Source organism: Sporothrix brasiliensis (genome assembly GCF_000820605.1).
Source record: "Sporothrix brasiliensis 5110 chromosome Unknown Cont19, whole genome shotgun sequence".
NCBI lineage: Eukaryota > Fungi > Ascomycota > Sordariomycetes > Ophiostomatales > Ophiostomataceae > Sporothrix > Sporothrix brasiliensis.
Genome location: NW_024467138.1, coordinates 1,764,564 through 1,784,037, shown reverse-complemented (window position 1 = coordinate 1,784,037; position 19,474 = coordinate 1,764,564). Strand labels below are relative to the sequence as shown.

Genomic DNA, 19,474 nt, shown 5'->3' with positions numbered 1-19,474 from the left:
AGGAATCAAAAATATGACCAAAAAAAAAAAAAAAAAAAAGAAAGAAAGAAATAAACAAGGGTGCTTACGAGGCGAAAGGGAATACACGTCCTGGAAGTTCAACTTGGCCGGAAGGAACAGGGGTAAGGTCGAGTTAGTGTTGTCGTAGGCGGACGGTGTGAGGGTGTGTAAGAAGCGGTAGGCGTTACTCGACTCCTCCCGGAAACTCGGACAGGGGTGAAGGGCATCTGCGGCTGACTCGCTCCGTTAGCGGATTGTGAAAAACAGAAGAAAAATAAGCAAAAGAAAAGAAAAAAAGGGACGATATGAGAAACCATGATGGCAACAGAAACTAACTGCAAACGCCGACCAAATCAAGAGTTCTGAAACAATAAAACAGAAACCATTGGAAGAAAGCATTGTCACCGGAACAATCTAGTTTTCGTAGCCACGAGGATCGAAATCATTGCCGGATTGTCTGTGCACTTACGAAGAACGACAGCGTTGTCAGAAATATCGGTTCGTCCCGAAGGCCAGGATCAATTTCTCTTGCAAACCGGTTAGCGAGCCTAGACAGAGACTGCAACAGACAAACAGGCTTTTGATCAACCCGTCTCATAAAGGGCTGGTAAAAATACAATTTCAAAAATTCCGATAATATTGTGCCAGCCATTTACTGTCGCTGGTCAATGCATACTGTACAAAGGAAATGTCCTAGATGGATTAGTATTAATGGAGCCAATGTATAGCTAGGTTAAACCGAAGCGGCGGGAAGGTCTCACCCGATAAGGAAACTTGGGGAAACACAAACCAGTGACAGAGACAAGATGGGCGCCGTTGGAAGAACGATCCAGATTCGGCGATCGTCACTTGAAGAAGCAAGTGCACGGCTCAGAGCAAAGAAGACAAAACAGACTCGAATAATCGGAGCAGCTGAAAGCAAAAGGCCTGCAGATTCGAATTGGGAAGCCGTTCGCGGAAGTATTTCAGTGCTTTTCGTCTTTTTGTGTCAAGTTTGGAGGGCGTGGCATTATACGTGTGACTTCGGCGGAGAACGACGGGTGAGTAAGTCGTTCAGCTGGTCCTTTGCTAGAAACTGTCAAAGCACGGGATATTATGCGGTATCCGTCGAAATCTAGACTTTATGAAAACGAGGCCAATATGTGTGATTCCATCTTTTCGTGAGTGTTGCTCCCTAATCGGAGTGTTCTCGTCACGTTTCCGCTTGTGCCAGACTTGGCAGTCTTTGTTGTCGCACTCGGGGGTTTGTCACGTCCACGCCAGCGGAGTCCAAACAGTCGTCGTATACTTTACGAGATGCCCGGTTTCTGGCGTCTCTAAAATAGAATGCCGTGGTATTAGTGCCTCCTCGGACTGCCTACATCCTTGCCCTCGTGCGACAAGGGTAGCTTGCCGCTAGGGTTTGCAAAGCTCGAGACGAAATGAGCGAGGCGGACAAAAGTTGAGTGTCTCTTTGTTGTGGCTGTATTCGCGTGGTACAGGAATTTCGTTGCTCTAGGATGACGGAGGAACAATGTATAGGTATACAAAGGTGGAAAAGTTAAAGGCGTACGTTGGGTGACATGCTTTTCGCCAAGATAACAGGCCTCGACACGACAAGACGAAAAACGAACGCCACTCGTCGTCTGTTTGACTCTGTGAGATCTCCTCGTCAGTCTCCCTGATCCTAGTCGTGTTCTGCAGGGGGCTAAGAGGCGCTTTGCAACGCCGACAGGCGCAGATAGGATGGATGAGAAGGCTTTTCGCTGGCGAGCAAAATAACTTTGATACTGGCTGCCAAGGCTGTTGTCTGCTTCTTATGTATTGCTGCAGAGGTCCGCGTCCGAGTTGTCTTCACCTTGCCGGAAGCCACAATGTCGGGTTGGGACCCGGAAAGGTGGAGATTTATTGACAGCTGGGCAGATTTTGTTTTCGTTTCGCTGTCGCAGGTCGCGGCGTCGGGCGTACAAGGTCGAGCTGTCTGTAAAAATGAAAGATAAGAAGAAATGAGGCGAAAAGGGATCAGAGGAGGAGAAAAAGAAATCTCAAGATGAGACAGGAAACAATGCTCCGAAGATACTGACATAACGGGAAGTGGCAGGAGTCGTCACTTCGAAATATTTGGAAAGAAGGTGCCTGCAGACAGAACAAGGCCGAAATAGGAAAGTCGCAACCCAAACAGTGTAGCACCTGCCTCGTCCGCCCAAACTGGCAACACAAAAAAGGAAAGAGCAATAAAGTCTCCTTACACGGCACAGGGCAGTCACGTCTTTGCCCTGCCTTCCCCGACAAATGGTCGTATGGTGGAGGATCTTCCTTTGCCGTGCCTCCTTCCGTGCATGTCCAACTTTGTTCCTGCCGCCGTTCCAAGGCCCTGTCAGTGACAGAGTACTGATCCATTCGACTAGTGACAATAATAGGAGCGCAATATCTGCTGAGGGACTTGTCAACCAGCACCCACGGCGCAAATTCTCACTCCAGGCCTATCACCAAACACAGACCTGGGTTGAATCAATCTATCTTTTATGAGTCCTTTTGAGTAGACAAGGCCATGCATTCGACAGGGGCACGTTGTTGTCGCCTTTGCATGGTCGCCAGTGCCTCTCACGGCTCGATGTTGTACAAAAAGGAGACTGCGGACCTCCGATACGTCTATTTGTTGACTCTATGTTCGAGTTTTCATATTCAGCCCTCTTTTGTTGGACAAGGCTGGCCACGAACGTGTCCGAGAGTCGCTATTATCCCTCCCCGACTGATCCTCTGCAAGCGCAGCTCTGATTGGTTTCTGATCTCAGGCTGCCTATCTGCTGCGTTATACGAAGTGCAGGGTATATTGACCTCCCGTCTCTTTCTCGCCTCTTTTAATTAACTTTTGTCACCTTTTTCTAGACAAAAGGCCCGCTGGCATCTGTGACGTGCCGCCCAAAAGCAACTTAAAGCTGTGCCACGAATATGACGAAATCCGGGCAGAGGGTGCTTTGCCAAACCGTATCTCTCAATATCCTCCTTCCTCTTGGGTTTCGTTACGAAGAACGTGATATTGGTTTGCCGAATCACGAGCCGACGAAACATGCGTCTGGACGACATGGTCCAGCTCGAGAGAGTCGGGTTGCGGCGCAACATCCCGCACATTTCATATGAACTTATCCAAGTACAACAAACAAGATGAGAGGTGCAGCGTGCTACCTTTTCACCCGCACCTTTACTGCTCGCCTTGGTTGCACACAACTTACAACGACAACCCTGGTTTTGGGAGATGGCTTTTGTCCCCCTCCCCGGTTTCTTTAAAGCTGCATTAGCCTGTTCCTTCGGGCTTACATACCCACGTTGACACTGACGTCCATTCCAAGTGAGCCAAAATGCATCATCTCAGGTGTTGAAATAAGGCAAAAGCGCCGTCTTGATTGGAAGACGAGAAAGTCGAGTAAAACGACGAACGTCTTAAGTCCCAAATCCTACCATAAGCTTCAAAGATTTAAACGGCATCATTACGAACGTCAGGGAACGAGGACGTCGCAGGCATCAATACCGACCGTCGTGCTTGTGGAGAGGTCATAGAAACCTGGCGAACTGAAGCGCGGGACGTCTTCTAGCTTTCAATTTGGCTCCTTCCGAGGTGGGTTCTTGGGACTCACGTACTTGCATGGTTGCTTCTAAGTCTTATTTTTTGGTTCAAAGACTCTTCTTTAAGGTGACTTTAACCGGGCCCGTACCTTGATGATGTGACTAAAAAGGCTTGCTCCTGACACTTCATGTCCGGTCGCCGCATTGGCCTATCACATTCTCTTTTACTTTTCCAGTCAACACGTGTCAATGAAAAGGCAGGGTTCCGACAAAAAAAACGACGAGTATCGCGAGAACCGTCTTAACTAGGATTATACGACCAGCGACGAAAGCGGTCAGCCGAAATGGATAAGTTCTCACCTGCCAGGTAAAAGAATGGGGGGTGTCGAGTGACAGAGTCTACGAACACATTACTTTAACATGAGCAGCCATAATGTGTGAAAGGGCCTTCAATTTTTCCCCTCGTGCTCATGTTTTGACTCTTCCTCCAACCAATTGACTACACTTTTTGGCTTTCCGATCAGAGCAGGAAGACAACACCGGTTTTCAGGAATGGCTCTCCCAGATTGACCAAAGCGCTGAGGAAGAACGCCACGTACATCAGCCCTCCTCTCGTCGTTCGATACGACTTCGGCACGGGCGGCGAGACTAGCCAAGACTGGTTCGTGCTGGGCCTGTACCGATGGCCCAAAAGAGTTTGGGCAGATTGGAGGAGCACACAGATATGACGCCCTAGCATTGTTATTGCCGACCGTTGCTTGTTGCCTTGCCGTAAGGTTCTTGCAAATGCCAAGGCCAGCCCTGGCCATGGCAGGCCAACCTTTAGGAGGTGCGATGAAAGCTTGGGCGGTGTTGTCATAAGCTTACACGGATGGACGTGGTTGTTTCGCTGTCGAAAAGAGTATCTTGAAAGAAACCAATTCAAAAATGGAGGGTGTTTAAAAAGTACACTTAATGAACGGAAAGGCGCGCAGAAGCTACCTTACAACACATATGAGAATCAAAACGCTTACAAAGGGGTTACCATACAAAGGATCGCTTGTGGCTCGAATATTAAGAAATGGGCGTGAAAACGCTCGCAATGCCTAAGTGCATTAACGGATAGCAGAGATTGTCATGGATTGATGTGTAGTAATAAAAAAACATGTCTACTGCAAACGTATCTATTTATTTTGTAAGGTAAGGCCGAATAAACGAAATATTATCACTTCTTGCTGGTTATTTTATTTCATTAAGAAAGGATCATATTTAAGATCATATTTCCTATTTTGATAAAACAATCTGAAGAAACTAAGTAATAGCATGTATAAATAACGTTTAAATAGACGTATTAAAAATACCATGAAAATGAAGACGGCGAATAACTTGAGACTATTATATCGGAAATCATTAAATTATTCCCCCCCGATCAAACCAAGCACGGCGCCCCGTCCAAGTGGTAGTCGGTGCCTGAGGTTGGACTGAGGCGCGGACAGTCAATTTTCTCATACCAAATCTCGATACAGCTACCCTCCACCTCAACAGCCATCCGAATTATATGACGATCCTTATCTATATTCTTGCTTGCAGATAGAGGGCGGAACTAAATGTCTGGAATTCATTCACCGGCCCTGATACTGGAGTCAACACCATTGCCAAACCGACATCAAACAAAACGATCAGATTATGTTGCCCGGCCCTGCCCATCCAAAGGGACCTGTCTCGTCCTCATCAAGGCGGCCACGTTCCCGGTCATGTTTCTTTGGCGAGTGAGGTCCGAGTGACTCGAAATGCGAAAGGCTGACGCCCGTGTGTCATTAAACTCCTGATAGGCCTTTCATTCACGACCTGGGTGACCTAAATTTGGTGCTTCAATATCAACCTGCCACTGGCCGGCGATATGTTCATTCTTTGTTTTTGTTTATCTACACATCACAAGCCGACAAGGTGCCGACGGCGGCTTGACCTTCGGACAGAACCTTCCCAGACGTTCTTCGTGAGTTGCTGCATTGGTGCTCACCGGGCAATGATCTGTCGGTATTCCGTCCACAAGCAACAACATGCCAGGATGAAACTTGGAACAGATAAGATTGAAATCTGGCTGTCAAGTGTACTATGTCGTCGACAGTGGCGTTCATCGACACCGGTGTGCTCACCAGCCGCAACGGCTACTACATGCTTCGGTGCGGCTTTGATGTTGTTTGGCCAGACGCGATGTTGACGTGAAATTTTCTGCATTCGGGAACGCCAGCTTTCGGTTGAAGACGTTTGTAGGTATATGAATGTTGGACTTGCGTCAATATGGTAAAGTGTATATAGTAGAATGTCCCTGTTGTACCAGAAGATGGTATATGTTGCGATTTGGAGGAATCAAACAGGGAAAGGGGCTGGCAGTGTACTTTGTCTTCCGACCAGGGGCACTGGCGAGAGCCTCTTACTTTTATCCTGTAGGTTTTCATGGGCAGCTGAGCCGGATACGGTTCTCTCTCGTTGCTGGTTCAAGCAAGCTCAAAGCAAGGCAGAGGATAATGGAGGATACTCTTGTTACCGTGAGGGCTTAAGCTCTGTTGGTGTAGTAGGTACACCGTCTTCTGTATTCAATATCAAGAACAACTCAATGTATCGTGATGATGGTGGCGTCATCGATTGGCGTCACGAATGACGAGTAACTGAAGGCCGCAGGTATGTGGATAAGAGTGCGGTTCTGCCGTGCCAAGAGTGCCGAGAGTGTTTCTGGCGATAGTCCGGGCGGGTCGTTTGCAGCATCCAGGATCGCGGGTTCATACCGATGTGTCTTCATCCATAGACTCGAAAGTACCACCGTGCTTATTTCGCAAACACGCATTAGAAAAGCACAAGATCAAAGACGAGACCCGAGCCATTGGATTAGCCACGGCAACTCATATCCTCCAGAACTGGTGCTAATCAAGTCGTCTGTATGGGCTGTATGGTCCTTGTTAAGGGTTGGATCTACCGTTCTCACCCAAGCCTATACTGAGGTTGGCACAATATTCTTTATTTCTTATCTTTTTTTTTTTTTTATTCGTTTTTTTTTTTTTTTTTTTTTTTTTTTCGCGGTTTGATAAATATTTTTTACTTTCCGGCTTCTGCTGAAGAGATAGCCTGAAATCGGCTTTTCGCGATATTTACATGTGTGTTGGAATCGGCTATTGGGGGGACGGCGGCGTTGACGGACGAGCAATAGGACAAGTTCATGTGTGCAAGACGGGAAAGGTGTTTCATGCAACTCTCATGATCGCCGTTTAACGCGTGGTGGCCGTTGTGTTTTCTGTGAGACATTGGGCAGCCGCGACGGAGAGAATCGCACCTGCTGTTTTGGTGTCTTGCGCTTGTAAGTCGAGGAACGTGGAGGTGGTGCTCCGTGCCGGTTACCGTTTTGTCCACCCACACCCAACGGACGAAAGAGGGAAGCGCCCACACAAAAGCCGGGCGGCTAGCAAGGCGCATGCTTAGGCTAGGCACAGTGCTGAACTACATAGCGCACTGTACAGTCCCCAAAATCCGAGCACGCGCGCTGGGTAGGAGCGCCCAACTGTGCCTGCCTGATTTGCCGATGCTTGGTGTTTCTTGCCTATCGTGGCAATTCACTGAGCTGCTGTCTGAAAGTATGATGCGCACTTGCCCGCTGGGGAGGGGCTTCTCGAAAAGGAAAGAGCAGCCCACAGACTAGGCTTGCATCGCCAAACCGGAAGCATCGCCAGCATTTTTCGACTTCTTTTTCCTGGAGTCCTATTCAAGCGACACATCATATCAACGCGCCGTTCCTGGGCCGCACCACCCTGCATCGCGTGGTGCTAGGCCTGCATTCATACTGTGCAAGACGCCGGTTAGGCAGCGCTAAAGCACTGCAAGCTCCGGCGCATTGCGTGAACGGTCTTAGCACACATATTATCTATTTTCCTTCTTCCTGGGCCTTCTGGACCCTTTCACCTTCACCACCCCTGCTTGCTGCCCCTTCTTCTCTGCATGGAATTGGCCAGGTGCGGTCCTCGGCACCCACTACTTTCTTGTCGCTCTGCCCAACCCAGCCTGCCAGCGCCCCCAACGGTCCCCAACCCACGAACAAACTTTCGTCGTTTCGTCGTTTTATCGAGAACCGTGCGCGTGCACCTGCATTCTCACACCCAGCGACGTTTTTGACATACCAGAGAGACGAGGCCAGCCCGGCTCAAAAGCGAGCAGGAATCGCAATCCTCAAATCCTCACCTTGCACCATCACATCATCGCAGCCCACTGCACGTGCGACGGCCCCTGGACAACCCCGTAAAACGACGCAATCAAGTAGTCTCCGTCGTTTTTCGCCTCACGCCTCCCTCACGCGCCACCGACTCCCGCCAGACTCTTGACTGCCGCTGGCCTTTGCGTCGCTGGAGCCACTACGATCGCCAACCTTGGCCTGGGGAAAAAAACTAGGTGTCGCCTGCTCCTCTGCATTCCCTCCCTCTTTGTGGCCCACCTGCCATTGTCTCGCTTGTCACCTTTTCTTTCCAGCCCATCCGTCCCTGTCCCGTCCGGATTTTCGTGACCTCGACTTTGCGCCTGGCCCACTGAAACTCGCGACATCTTTCTTTCGTATCTTGTCCCCTTGACTTCCCCTCCCCGTCCCCCGGTCTCACCACATCCTGTCGCCGACTCGCATCGCGCTTTTCTTGTTCTCATTCGCTTTCGCCTCTCGCCGGGCCCGACTCCTAGTCCCCTGCATCGACGACGGCGAAACGCAATCAAGTCTCGACAAGCATCCTCGACCACGCCCGATTCCGACGTGACAGCGCCGGCAGCGTCCATTCGTTCCGCCTTCCTCTCGTCCTTTTGTCATTGACTGTTCGTCTCTCATTGCTCCCGACTTTCGTCCAACTTGTCACGGACGGCCGATTGATCGACTACGCTCCACTCGTCGACCCCCGTTTGCCAGCCTCTTGTGTATCGGTGCTCGGAACGAATCGGACGGCCGTCTTTCTTTTGACGCCCTGTCACGAGTCTGCGTGTGTTTTGTTTCGTTGCCTTCGCGCAAGACTTGCCATCCGGTCTTGAGGCGCTGTGCGACAGGAAAATTGCGTGCGCGCAGTTGTTCCGCCCCATTACCGAAAAGCTGGCGACGGTTACCCTTGTCGACTCCGAACTCTTGCCTCTCGACCAGGACTACGATATTCTCTACGGCCGTCTCCCCTCTACTGACGGCGAGGAGCAGCACGACACCTCGATGATGGCACACAACGTGCCTCATCAGATGATCGACCGAAAGCGAGTCAAGGTCTATGAACTACGCAATAATGACTGGTTCGATCGTGGCACCGGGTTTTGCTCCTCGGCCTTCGTCACTGTACGTGATTTTGTTTTGTCTCTCCCCGATCGTGCTTGCGGCCGGTCGCGTGTGCCGTGTCGCGTGCCGATGGCGACAGCCGGCCGGCCTCCGCGTTCGGCGCCTTTCCAATGCTGACATTTTTTTTTTTTTCCTTTTCTAGAATGACGACGGCGAGGTGAGCGAACCACGCATCGTCGTGGAGTCCGAGGATGCGCCTGACCGGTTGCTCCTCGACACGCGCATTCATCACGACGATGGCTTCCAGAGACAGCAAGGCATGTGATGGTCCTCCTTTCCCCGGCTGATACGACGAGAAGTCATTCTGTTGCTGACTCTGGACGCGCCTTTTTAGACACGCTTATCGTCTGGACAGAGCCGACAACCGGTCTCGATATGGCACTGAGCTTCCAAGAAGCCGAAGGTTGCCTCGCGATATGGTACGTTCCAACTGGTTTACTGTGGTACCGAGACACGCATAGAGAAAAGCAGCTGCTGACGAGCATGCAGGAACTTCATCAGCGAAGTTCAGCAGTCCATTGCCGCTCCGCTTGGCGAAGACGCCATGTCTGACGAAGCCGCCGTCGATATTCCCACGGCAATCACCCTCCCGCCGGCTGAGCTGGCCAACCTCGAAAATATCGAGACCAACATGCGCATCATGAGCACAACGGCAGGCGGCCGCGACGCCTTGTCCAGGTGCATCATCTCCGACGAATACATCCACAAGCTCATCCCCCTCGTGGAAATTGCCGAAGAGCTCGAGAGCCTCGCCGACCTCCACCACCTCTGCAACATTGTGAAGATCATCCTGCTCATGAACGACACGACGATCATCGAGTACGCCATGTCCGACGGATGCTACATGGGCGTGGTCGGCGCCCTCGAGTACGACCCCGACTTCCCGAGCCACAAGGCGAACCACCGCGAATGGCTGACCAAGGGCCGCTTCAAGGAGGTTGTGGCGATTGGCAACGAGAAAATCCAGCTCAAGATTCACCAAACATACCGTCTGCAGTACCTCAAGGACGTCGTCCTCGCGCGCATGCTGGACGACCCGACGTTTTCGGTCCTCAACTCGCTCATCTTCTTCAACCAGGTCGACATATTGCAGCATCTCCAGAGCAGTCCGACCTTCTTAAAGGAGCTGTTTGGTTTTTTCACTGACCCCACCGAAAAGATTACACGAAAGAAGCAATCCGTCTTCTTCATTCAGCAGTGCTGCTCGATCATCAAGAATCTGCAGCCGTCGGCCCGCTCGTCGCTGTACGCCAACTTTCTCTCGCACGGCCTGCTCCACGTGATCAACTTTGGCCTGCGGAACCCCGACGTCACTGTGCGTATCGGCGCCACCGACATCCTGGTGTCTATGATTGACCACGACCCGCACATGGTGCGCCAGACCATCTACCGCGAGATGCACGAAGACCACGTGCAGCTGACGGACACTTTAGTGGACTTGCTGCACGTGGAGGTGGATCTCGGCATCAAGTCGCAAATCTGCGACGCGCTCAAAGTGCTGCTGGATCCCGTCTCGATCCAGGTGACCGTCGAGAGCAACGTCAACGGCAACGGCAAGGAGCCGCAGCTCACACGGAGGCTCCAGGCTGACCCTCAACAGGAGGTCTTCCTCAGCCACTTTTACGAGCAAACTGCCGCGCGGCTATTCAAGCCGCTGCTCGAGCTCGAGAACAGGACGGAACTGGTTTTCACTGTTCTCCGCGAGGGCGTCTATATCTACCTGTACGACATTATCATCTTCTTTGTCCGTGCTCACCATCACCGGTGCAAATTCTTCATGATGCAGCACAACCTCGCCCACCGGTTTGTGCAGCTCTTGAGCTGCCCCGTGAAGCACCTGCAGCTCACGGCCCTCCGCTTCCTGCGCCAGCTGGTCGCGACGCGAGACGAATTCTACACACGCCACATTATCGAGAAGCGCCTGATTGAGAGCGTCTTTGACCTACTGGACCGCGTCCTGCCCCGCGACAACCTGGTGGGCTCCGCATGCCTCGACTTTTTCGACTTTTTTGTCAAGGAGGACGTCGTCGACCTCACCAAGCACCTGGTGACATCCTACAAAGACCGCATCGAAAAGCTCAGCTACCTCACCACCTTTAACGATCTTCTGACGGGACGCTACCCGCAGCTTATACCGCAGCTCCCGCACCACCAGGTCTTGGCCAGCAACGGCCACCTCGCTAGCCAGGAGCAGTTGGGAACGGCGAGCGAAGAGGACGGTGACTTGACCGCTGCCGCCGCCTCCCCGTCGCGAGCCCCCGACGGTGCCCACTTGTCGTCCCTGGACTCCATTGCCATGGACCCAGAGGAAGAGGCGTACTGGAACGGTGAAGACGACGACGAGGAGCTGCACCACTCACTCGGCTCGCCCGACGAGGACCAGGTCAACGGCGACTCGTCAGTTCTTAAGCAGCTCGTGGACTACCCGTCGGACGAGGAGCTGGATGAGAGCGGCGAGGGCAACAGCGACCCTATGGAGCCCGAAGCGGCCGATGCCGCCGATGAAGGCGCTGATGAAGCGCCTGCCAGCGAGAACAACAAAGAGCCGGTACCGGCCGCGCCGACAGACGGCGGCGAGGAAGATGTTGCCGATGCCGATGCCAACGGCAACTCGGACTCGGAAAACATCGAGCCGGCCGCCGTGAAGAGCGTGACCTCCTCGACAACAGCCCTTAGCGGTCCGCCGCCGGAGCGGGTGTCAGAAAAGCGCCGGCGCGAGGAGGACGAAGAGGACGATCTCGCCAAGATGATGCTGCAGAACAAGCGCCGCAACAGCCGATCCAACTCACTCAACGCCAACACGTCTGTCCTCAGCAAGATGAGCACGGGTGTCAATGGCAGCAGTGCCGATACAAACGGCGACACAACCGCCACGGCCACACCAGCCAAGAAAATCTCGATCAACATCTCAACGCCAGGCCTGCAAGCCTTAGCCGCCACGGAAGCTACCGGCCCTGGCTCGAACGACGACATGGCATGAATGAGCTTCAGGGCGTTGGTTGTTTGTTTTTTTGTCTTCTCACCAGCCGAAAGGAATCGAGCGATGCGTGTTTTGCAACTGATGAACAACAATGTAAGCTATTTTTTACGATGCACATCTGCTGGCGATACCATACACAGTCTTTGTCTCTGTGCTTTGTTTTTTATCTCCAGCACGCCGACGGCCTCTTTGTCTCTTCTTTGACTGTATTTTATTATACCTCTTTTACCGAACCCATCCGCACCCATTATCTATTGAGGGACGGCGTGCTGCGTGCGACGCAAAAATGAACACACAAACGAATCAGAAATGCATGGGAATGTGCAGCGTCGAGCTGTATGCCAAGACAGAAGCAGGCGAGCGGATGTAGCTCCTCGTGATGAGGCGCCGGACCAAAAAGGACAGGAGAACAGCAGGGCGGGTGCGGATGTTGTGGAAAAAGAAGAGCATGCATTTGATGTCGTGTGATGAAAACCTTGCGTTTTTAAACGAAATCCTCATTGTATTTGTTCGTTTTGGGCGTCTTGTTCTTTTATTATATACTTTATATCCTAGGTTCTGTTTTGATATTACCGGGTTACAAAAAACGGCATCCCCTCCAGGGTTTGCTCGATTCACAAGTCATATCTAAAAGGAACGCAAATGAAAGCGAAAATGCCTATCAAAGCCCGTGAGTATGATTATATTAGAATGCCGCGAAAGCAGAATGTATGTAATAGGAACGCCCTCGTCGCTTTTATTGATCCAAAGCATTCTTTTCATCTAAATGATAATACAACGTTGTCTATATCCCATATCCGTCGAGTCCTACCGCAGCTCGCGCCAGAACACGGGCAAAAAGACAACGCACGCCGTCCACAGCACAAGGATGCCGTCGGCAATGGCCAGCGGCAGCTTGACCAGTCCCAACACGGCCGCGCCGGTGCTCGACGAGCCACCCGTGATGACCTCGACGGTGTTGAGCCAGATGGCCAGGAAGGCGACGCTGAAAAAGTGATACGCCAGCACGAGCGGCTTGCGGATGATGCCGCCCAGCAGGCCCATGGGCTGCGCAGCCCAGCCCCGGCGGAAGTACTGGAAGCAGCCCTGCTGCAGCATGCGCAGGGGCCGGCTGTTGGCGGCGAAAAGCGAGTAGAGGGCCTGGGCGAGAACGTTGACGATGGAGGTGAGGCGCTTGCGCGTCCAGTGGAATTCGCCCATGGCGCGGGCGACGGCGGCGTGGTCGCCGAACCGGGGCACGCGGTCGGGCGCCAACAAGCCCGACAGAACAACAGCATCGTTGAGCGCGACCGTCATGCCGCCGCCGGTCAGCGGGTGGCGCATGTTGTAGGCGTCGCCGAGCAAAATGACGCCCTGGCTGGCCGCCTTGGTGATGGCGGAGCGCGGCGCGGGCGGCAGCCACGAATTGGGCATGCTGCGGGGGATCTTGCCGTCCGCCAGCGCGGCCTCGACGCAGGCGTGTACGTTCTCGGGCAACGAGGGAATGACGACGTTGCGGATGTAGCCGCGCACGCCGCCATTGGCAACGGAGGCGGCCGGCAGATTGTTGGGCACATCGATGAGCGCGCGGGTTTCGTGGGAGCCAATCTGGTAGAGCAGAACGGGGAAGGCCGACGAGTTGATAAATACGTGGCCAAATCCTTTGGGCTCAAGCGGGCAGTCGATGAGCTCCAGCGCATAGAACTTGGACTTGACGATGGGGCTGGTGTCCAGGACCTCACTGCGGAAGTCCGACTTGTAGCCGTCGGCCACGACGGTCAGCTGGCCGAAAAAGAAGTCGGGCTTCTTGGTGGTCGGACACGACGGCACGGCGGCGCCCGACTCCTTGTCCTTCTTGGCGGCCGCCGCCGCGTCCTCGCGGGATATTGGCGAGCCGTCGAGGCGCACTGTGGTCTCGGCGTGCACGCCTAGCACCTCGTTGGATAGGGGCCGGGCGCGGATTAGGCCCGTGGCTTTGGTCTCGAAGACGGTGATGTTGGGATGGGCGAGACATTTGCGCCGCAGCTGCATGATGAAGCGGCCGTGGTGGAAGCTGCGGCCGTTGGGCGCACTGCTGCCGTCGGCGCGCTTGCTGTCCTTCTTCTTGTACTCGTCGCTACCCGGCACATACGCATCCATGGGCACGTGGCCATCGCCGTCGACAGGTGGGTAGGGAATGGCAATGTCGTCGCCGTCGTAGACCACGTGGTAGCCGCGGCAGGGGATGGCGTCGATGTCCTCGATGCAGTCCGCCAGGCCCAGGTGACGGAGGGACGCAACGCCGCCCGGCTGCATCAGCTCGCCGACAATGCGATCGGGTTCGTGCATGTTGTGCTCGAGCAGCAGCACGCTGCGGCCTTGGTTGGCGAGCGCATACGCGAACGCACATCCCAGCACACCGGCTCCGACGATGACGACATCGGCCTCATGGTAGACCTCGCGGCGGCGCGTGCGGGCGTCAACGGCGGTCCCTGTTGCGTCTGCGCTCATGCTGTGTATATATATGTGTCTGTGTGTATGCGGTCCCTTGGCTGTGTCACCAGAATGCCGTGGTGGTCGGCGGAGGGGGATGGATGTCGAGAAGAAGTTTGAGATGCGGAAAATGAGATGTGGTGATATTCACGTGCCGTCGGGACTCGATCGTCGTTGGGTGTGAGGTGGAAGGTCGAGGATCGGAGGAGAGCATCAAAGCCGGTTCTAGCAAGGCTGAAGAGAAGGCGAGAGGCGAACGGAGCAAGATAGAAAGAATTAGGGGAGAAGAGAAGAAGAAAAGTAAAAAGAACGAAGTAAAGAAAAGGAGCAATTGAGCCTCTGTTAGGAAAAAGGAGTGGATAACGAGTCAATTGAAAGGAAAAGCACGTCCTAAAAAAGAAACGAGCACAGCTGCCACGTAAGGACAGGACGAGTCCTTCGAAAGCAACAGAAATCAATTCGCCGCTGCGGTGGTGGTGGTGACGAGAAAGTAGGATGATGTCGAGAAACAAAAAAATGGTTGTAATAATATTAGAGTGCTGCTCCAGAAAAGGGATGCGAGCCCAGGCTGGGAGGCTCCTTCTCCGGCGCCAACCCACCGCGCCTTCCTCCCCAAAGTCGTTCCAGAATCGCAGAAAATGGCATGTGCCTAGCCTGACCGCCTGCCCCTTCCCACCAAAAATAGGAGTCGCGCCACTTTGGCTTTGTCGAGCCTTCCCCTTGTAGAACGCCCCCTGTCGACCACTAAAACGGGAAGTTGCGACTGAACGGTTCTTGCGAGAGACTCTCATGGAAAGAGCTCCCCAATACCTTATAACAAACTGCCGCCTTTTTTCGTTGTTCCTGCCCATCATGCCACTTTACAGGCCACCTTTTTTGGGGACTAATTTGCGTGTCTTGAGTGGCTTCTCTTGCCCTTTTCTGTCTCATCGCAATGGGGAAGGAGCTCTTTTGGCGACTGTACGGGAAGGTGCCTAGCAAATCCACACACAGCGCATGACGTAAGACTATGAGGAACGTAAGACGTACGGAAACATAGACGGATACAGGACTTGAATATAACACTCATTTTGAATTATTTCGTTTCATGTACGTGTCGCTTATGATGCGACTCTATATGTTCATGGACAGCCAGTGCGAGTCTACTAATAACCACCTGCCGCTATTGATGCAATTGGAAAGGTTGACGGCATGAAGAAATAAAAAGCAATAAGAAATAATAATAAAGAAAGACATAATCGAAGATCGTAGCGACCACACGCTAGAACGTAGCCGCTGCGGCGGCGCGCGGCGCTGGCTCCTCCGCGTGGATCAGCCGGCCGTCCTGGTCGACGGGCATGTCAAGCAGGTCCCAGCTGCTGCCACTGCTGACGCTGCCGGTGCTGCTGGAGGTGTCGTCTTGATTCTGGCGTAGTTGCTGCTGTTGTTGCTGTTGCTGCTGTTGCTGCTGTTGCTGCTGTTGCTGCTGTCGCTGCTGCCGCTTCTGAAGCCTTTTCTGCCGGTGCTCGTCAAAGTCAACGGGCGCATGGCCGGCGTCGAGCGCCGCCTGCTGCATGATGGAGATCGTAGCCGCCTCGAGCGCGCGGCGCTCCGAGCTGAGCTGCTGGCGCGCGGCCCGGGCCTGGTGCAGCGCATCCTCGACGGCTTCCAGCGACGCCTGGAGGTTGTCGTCGTGGGCCTGGCGGGTGTCTGCCGACATGTTTGCACGGCCCGGCTCGTGGCCCGGACCGTGGATGGCGGTCTCGCACTCGAACTCGAGCTGGCGCGCCAGCAGGCGCCGGCGGGCCTGCTTGAGCACCTTGTAGCCCATGAGCTCGCGCAGGACGCCGCTGGCAGCGGCGCCCTCGGTGGCCAGACGGATACCGGCAGCGTCGGCCAGGCGCGCGTGGGCGGCGACGAGCACCGAGAAGTTCCAGACGTTGTAGCCCGGGCGACCGCCACCCACGGATGAGTTGGCGGCCGACATGGCGAGGGCAATGGCGCCGGGCATGTGGCCGGCCTTGAACATGTGGAAGGCGGCGCGGTTGAGCGCGAGGTCGGTCATTTGGATGTCGCAGGCGTCGAGCCGCAGCAGGACCGACTTGACGGCGGCGGCGACGCTGGCTTTGGCGTTCGACTTGCGCGTTTTGGCAGCCATGGCAGCTTTACGGCTGCCCAGCGCGTCAATGTAGGCGATGGCGAGGTGCGCCGTGGCACCGTCAATGTCTTGGCCGGCCGTGTGCGCCGTCTTGAGGAGGTCAACGGCGACGTCAAAGTCGGGCGCTCTTGTCGTGGGCCATGCGGACGTCGGCGTCGACGTGGGCTGGTCGCTCTTGACAGCGGCCGCCACGGCCAGCTTCAAACACTTGTCGCTTGGCGGCAAGCCACCGCGCACAGCGTGCTTGTACATGCGGACCGCCTTGGTCGGCGCGCCGGATGCAAACGCCTGCTTCATGGCCACATACAGGTCATGCTCATCCAAGAGGTGGCGGCTGGCTGACAGCGGCGATGTGTAGCTGTTGCCGTGTTGCTGGGCAGCCGCGGCCAAGGTAGCCATGTTCGCCGCCGAATGAAGCGCGCTGTTGTTGTTGTTGTTGTTGTTGTTGTTGTTGATCCGGAGCGAGACGACGCGGTGCTTAACCGCCATGCCGGTGGCACGCCCAATGGCCTTGGCATCCGAAACGGCGGCGTGCGTCATAATCGTCTGCGTCACCTTGTCCTCAAAGTTGGGGCTCAGCAGACGCAGCTTGCGGTACATTGTGCGCAGCTCGCGGAAGCCAAACTTCCAGTGCTTGCGGCAGTTGTGCAGGATGGCGTTGCTAAACGCAGCGTCGACGGCAAAGCCGGCCTGGACGCAGTAGTCGAGCCAGGCGATAAACGACCGCACCTCGCGCAGGGCGCCGTACTCGTTGGCGAGCAGGGTGACCATGTGGCGGCCAATGGGCACGCCGACCTCGTCAATATAGAGCTTCAGGAAATCCTCCGTCTCGCCGATCGTGTGCGTTCGCACGTACTCTTTCGCAATGGGCACGAAAACGCGCTCCGTATCGCGTGCGGCGAGTCCTCCCTTGGACGCTGCAGTTGTGGACGCCCGCTGAAAGTCGGCCTGGACGCCGTGCCAGTCGCCGGACTTGGCTTTGGCTAGCGCAAAGAGGCCGAGCAGGCGGATGTCGTCTGCCGCTGCCGGTTGAAGCGCGGTCAGCTCGTCGAAAAGTGCCTTTGCCTCTGTCGGCTTGTCTGCCTCGAGCGCAATCTGCACCATGACGCGATAGATGCCGTCGACATGGTAGGTTGCCGACTGGCGAGGACCAGCCAGTTTGGTAAACAGGCGCTTGACCTCGCTGTAGTCCTTGGTATTCTGCCACTGGCCGTACAGCAGGTCCGTGGCCCATGCTGTGCGCAGGCGGTGTGATGTTGGGGCACGGTCAATCAGGGTCTCGAGTACAGAGCCGGCTTGTGTGTAGTGGCTTAATCGTGTGGCTTCCACAACACGGTCGCCGATCTCGAGGAACGCCGCCTTGGACAAGGAGCCGGCCTTGGGCGGGCGTGCAACAAAAGACGATACGATGAGCGTCTGGTCGCCCGTCGTTTGCAGCTGGGTGTTGTACCACTGGGAGAACTCGGCAATGTCGCCCGGGTACTTGGCAATCGACGAGTATATGGTATGGATCGACTCGTGGTGGCGGGCGGCAAAGGCGCACTCGAGCAACTGCTTCCCGACGACTACAAGCTGGGCGATGGGCACATCCGCAGCGTGCGGCGCTGTGAGAGTCGGGAGAAAAATACTTGCTGCGTCCTCGAGGCGCTTTACGAAAGCACCACGGCGTACCTCTGCGTCGGCGTCCTCCATGGTGGGATCGGCCAGCTCGGCCGGCAGGGCATCAAGCGGTGCCAGGGACTGCACCACGGGCAAGGGGCTGTGGGCGAAGTAGGTGGCCTCGTCCAGCTGGCCAAACTGGACGGCGAGCTGCAGCACAGCTTGTGCCAGGTCCATGCGGCCAGCCTGCTGGCAAGATTGGCACAGCCCAGCTGATGTCTTGCGCAGGACGGCCTGGTCCCCAGAGGCAGTATCGATGATGGGCCAAGTGTTGAGCAGCGTGCGCACGGCGGCCTCGAGCTCGGCTTCGGTCTTGAGCGGCTTTGCCAGCGCCTTGACCTGGCTGGTCATAGCTGCTGACAGGTCTACCGCGGGAACACTGTGAGTGTTCACTCGGCCGATGGGGACGACGCTTCTGTGCACGCGGCCCCCTTTTCGAGCTCGCGCCCCGTATGCCTCTGCTTGGAGGGCAAGTGATGGGATGGATCGCTGGATGCGTTTGGTCGTTGGTGGAGGGTATGAAAATGGTTGTGCTTGTGCTTCGGCTGGTGCTTGTGTTTGTGTTTGTGATGCTGATGTTGGTGGTGACGATGATGGTGGTGTCGAGGAAACTGTAGGTGACAGTATGTGTGACGTTGATGATTCCGCAGCACCGGAGGCCGTGGTCGCTGTATTTTGTGTTGAAGATGCAGCTGCTGTACGTCTCGACGGGGAGGACGACCGTTCTTTTCTTGCTGGTACCGCCACTGCATCTGGCCAGTCCATCGCTGATCTCTGAGATGATCTCGTCGTCGTCGATCCATGTTGGCCGCTGTCGATTCGTCCCTGACGTGTCGGTGGCTGCCAGCGAATCACACCCGGCTCGACCGAGATACTCTCCTCCTCGAGTGCAATGGCAAACGCAGTGCCGCCAGGGTGGTACCGCCGGGCAGACCGGATCCTGTCGCCGTTGCGGATTGCCGAGCGCGCGGCATTAATGCGGCGACGGCGGTCTTCGGTGACGAGGGCAAGGGTGCAGGTCGTGCCGAGGATGAGGCCACGCAGGGCGCGGATGGCAGTCTTGGACGGCACGGGTATCGGCGGCCCGGGCGGTGCCATGGTTGTGGACGTCGTATCGAAACGGGAGTCCGGATGAGGGGTGAACGAAAACAGCGGGTAAAAAAAAAAAAAGAAAAGAAATTTAGATTGCAAGCAAAAGGACAGGCGACGACGCCATTGCCGGTACCACAGCCTTGTCGTGCCCAGGTGCAAAGAATGGAACGACGATAAGCTTCCCGGGTCAAGGATGCTGAATGGCGTGGCCAGGAACAATGGCTGTCGATGGCAGCTCGCGAGGTGTGGTCGATTGTGTTGATGGTGGGACTGCCAAAAAAGTTGCTGTTAG

General features: G+C 54.9%; 4 protein-coding genes across 4 annotated transcripts; 2 read left to right on the top strand and 2 right to left on the bottom strand.

The window, feature by feature from the left end:
* Positions 1-8,746: 8,746 nt before the first annotated feature.
* SPBR_01121 (uncharacterized protein) lies at positions 8,747-9,128 on the top strand (the record flags this gene model as incomplete). The annotated part of the gene is made up of 2 exons (XM_040759439.1): positions 8,747-8,863; positions 9,006-9,128. The coding sequence occupies 2 exons, from the start codon at positions 8,747-8,749 to the stop codon at positions 9,126-9,128; spliced, it is 240 nt and encodes a 79-aa protein (XP_040618301.1).
* Positions 9,129-9,407: 279 nt separating this feature from the next.
* SPBR_00235 (uncharacterized protein) lies at positions 9,408-11,843 on the top strand (the record flags this gene model as incomplete). Its single annotated transcript, XM_040758554.1, has 1 exon — positions 9,408-11,843. One exon carries the CDS (start codon positions 9,408-9,410, stop codon positions 11,841-11,843), a length of 2,436 nt encoding a protein of 811 aa, XP_040618300.1.
* Positions 11,844-12,650: 807 nt separating this feature from the next.
* On the bottom strand, positions 12,651-14,312 carry SPBR_00481 (squalene monooxygenase; the record flags this gene model as incomplete). Its single annotated transcript, XM_040758800.1, has 1 exon — positions 12,651-14,312. The coding sequence occupies one exon, from the start codon at positions 14,310-14,312 to the stop codon at positions 12,651-12,653; it is 1,662 nt and encodes a 553-aa protein (XP_040618299.1).
* Positions 14,313-15,555: 1,243 nt separating this feature from the next.
* On the bottom strand, positions 15,556-19,188 carry SPBR_09021 (uncharacterized protein; the record flags this gene model as incomplete). Its single annotated transcript, XM_040767147.1, has 1 exon — positions 15,556-19,188. The coding sequence occupies one exon, from the start codon at positions 19,186-19,188 to the stop codon at positions 15,556-15,558; it is 3,633 nt and encodes a 1,210-aa protein (XP_040618298.1).
* Between the last annotated feature and the right edge of the window lie 286 nt (positions 19,189-19,474).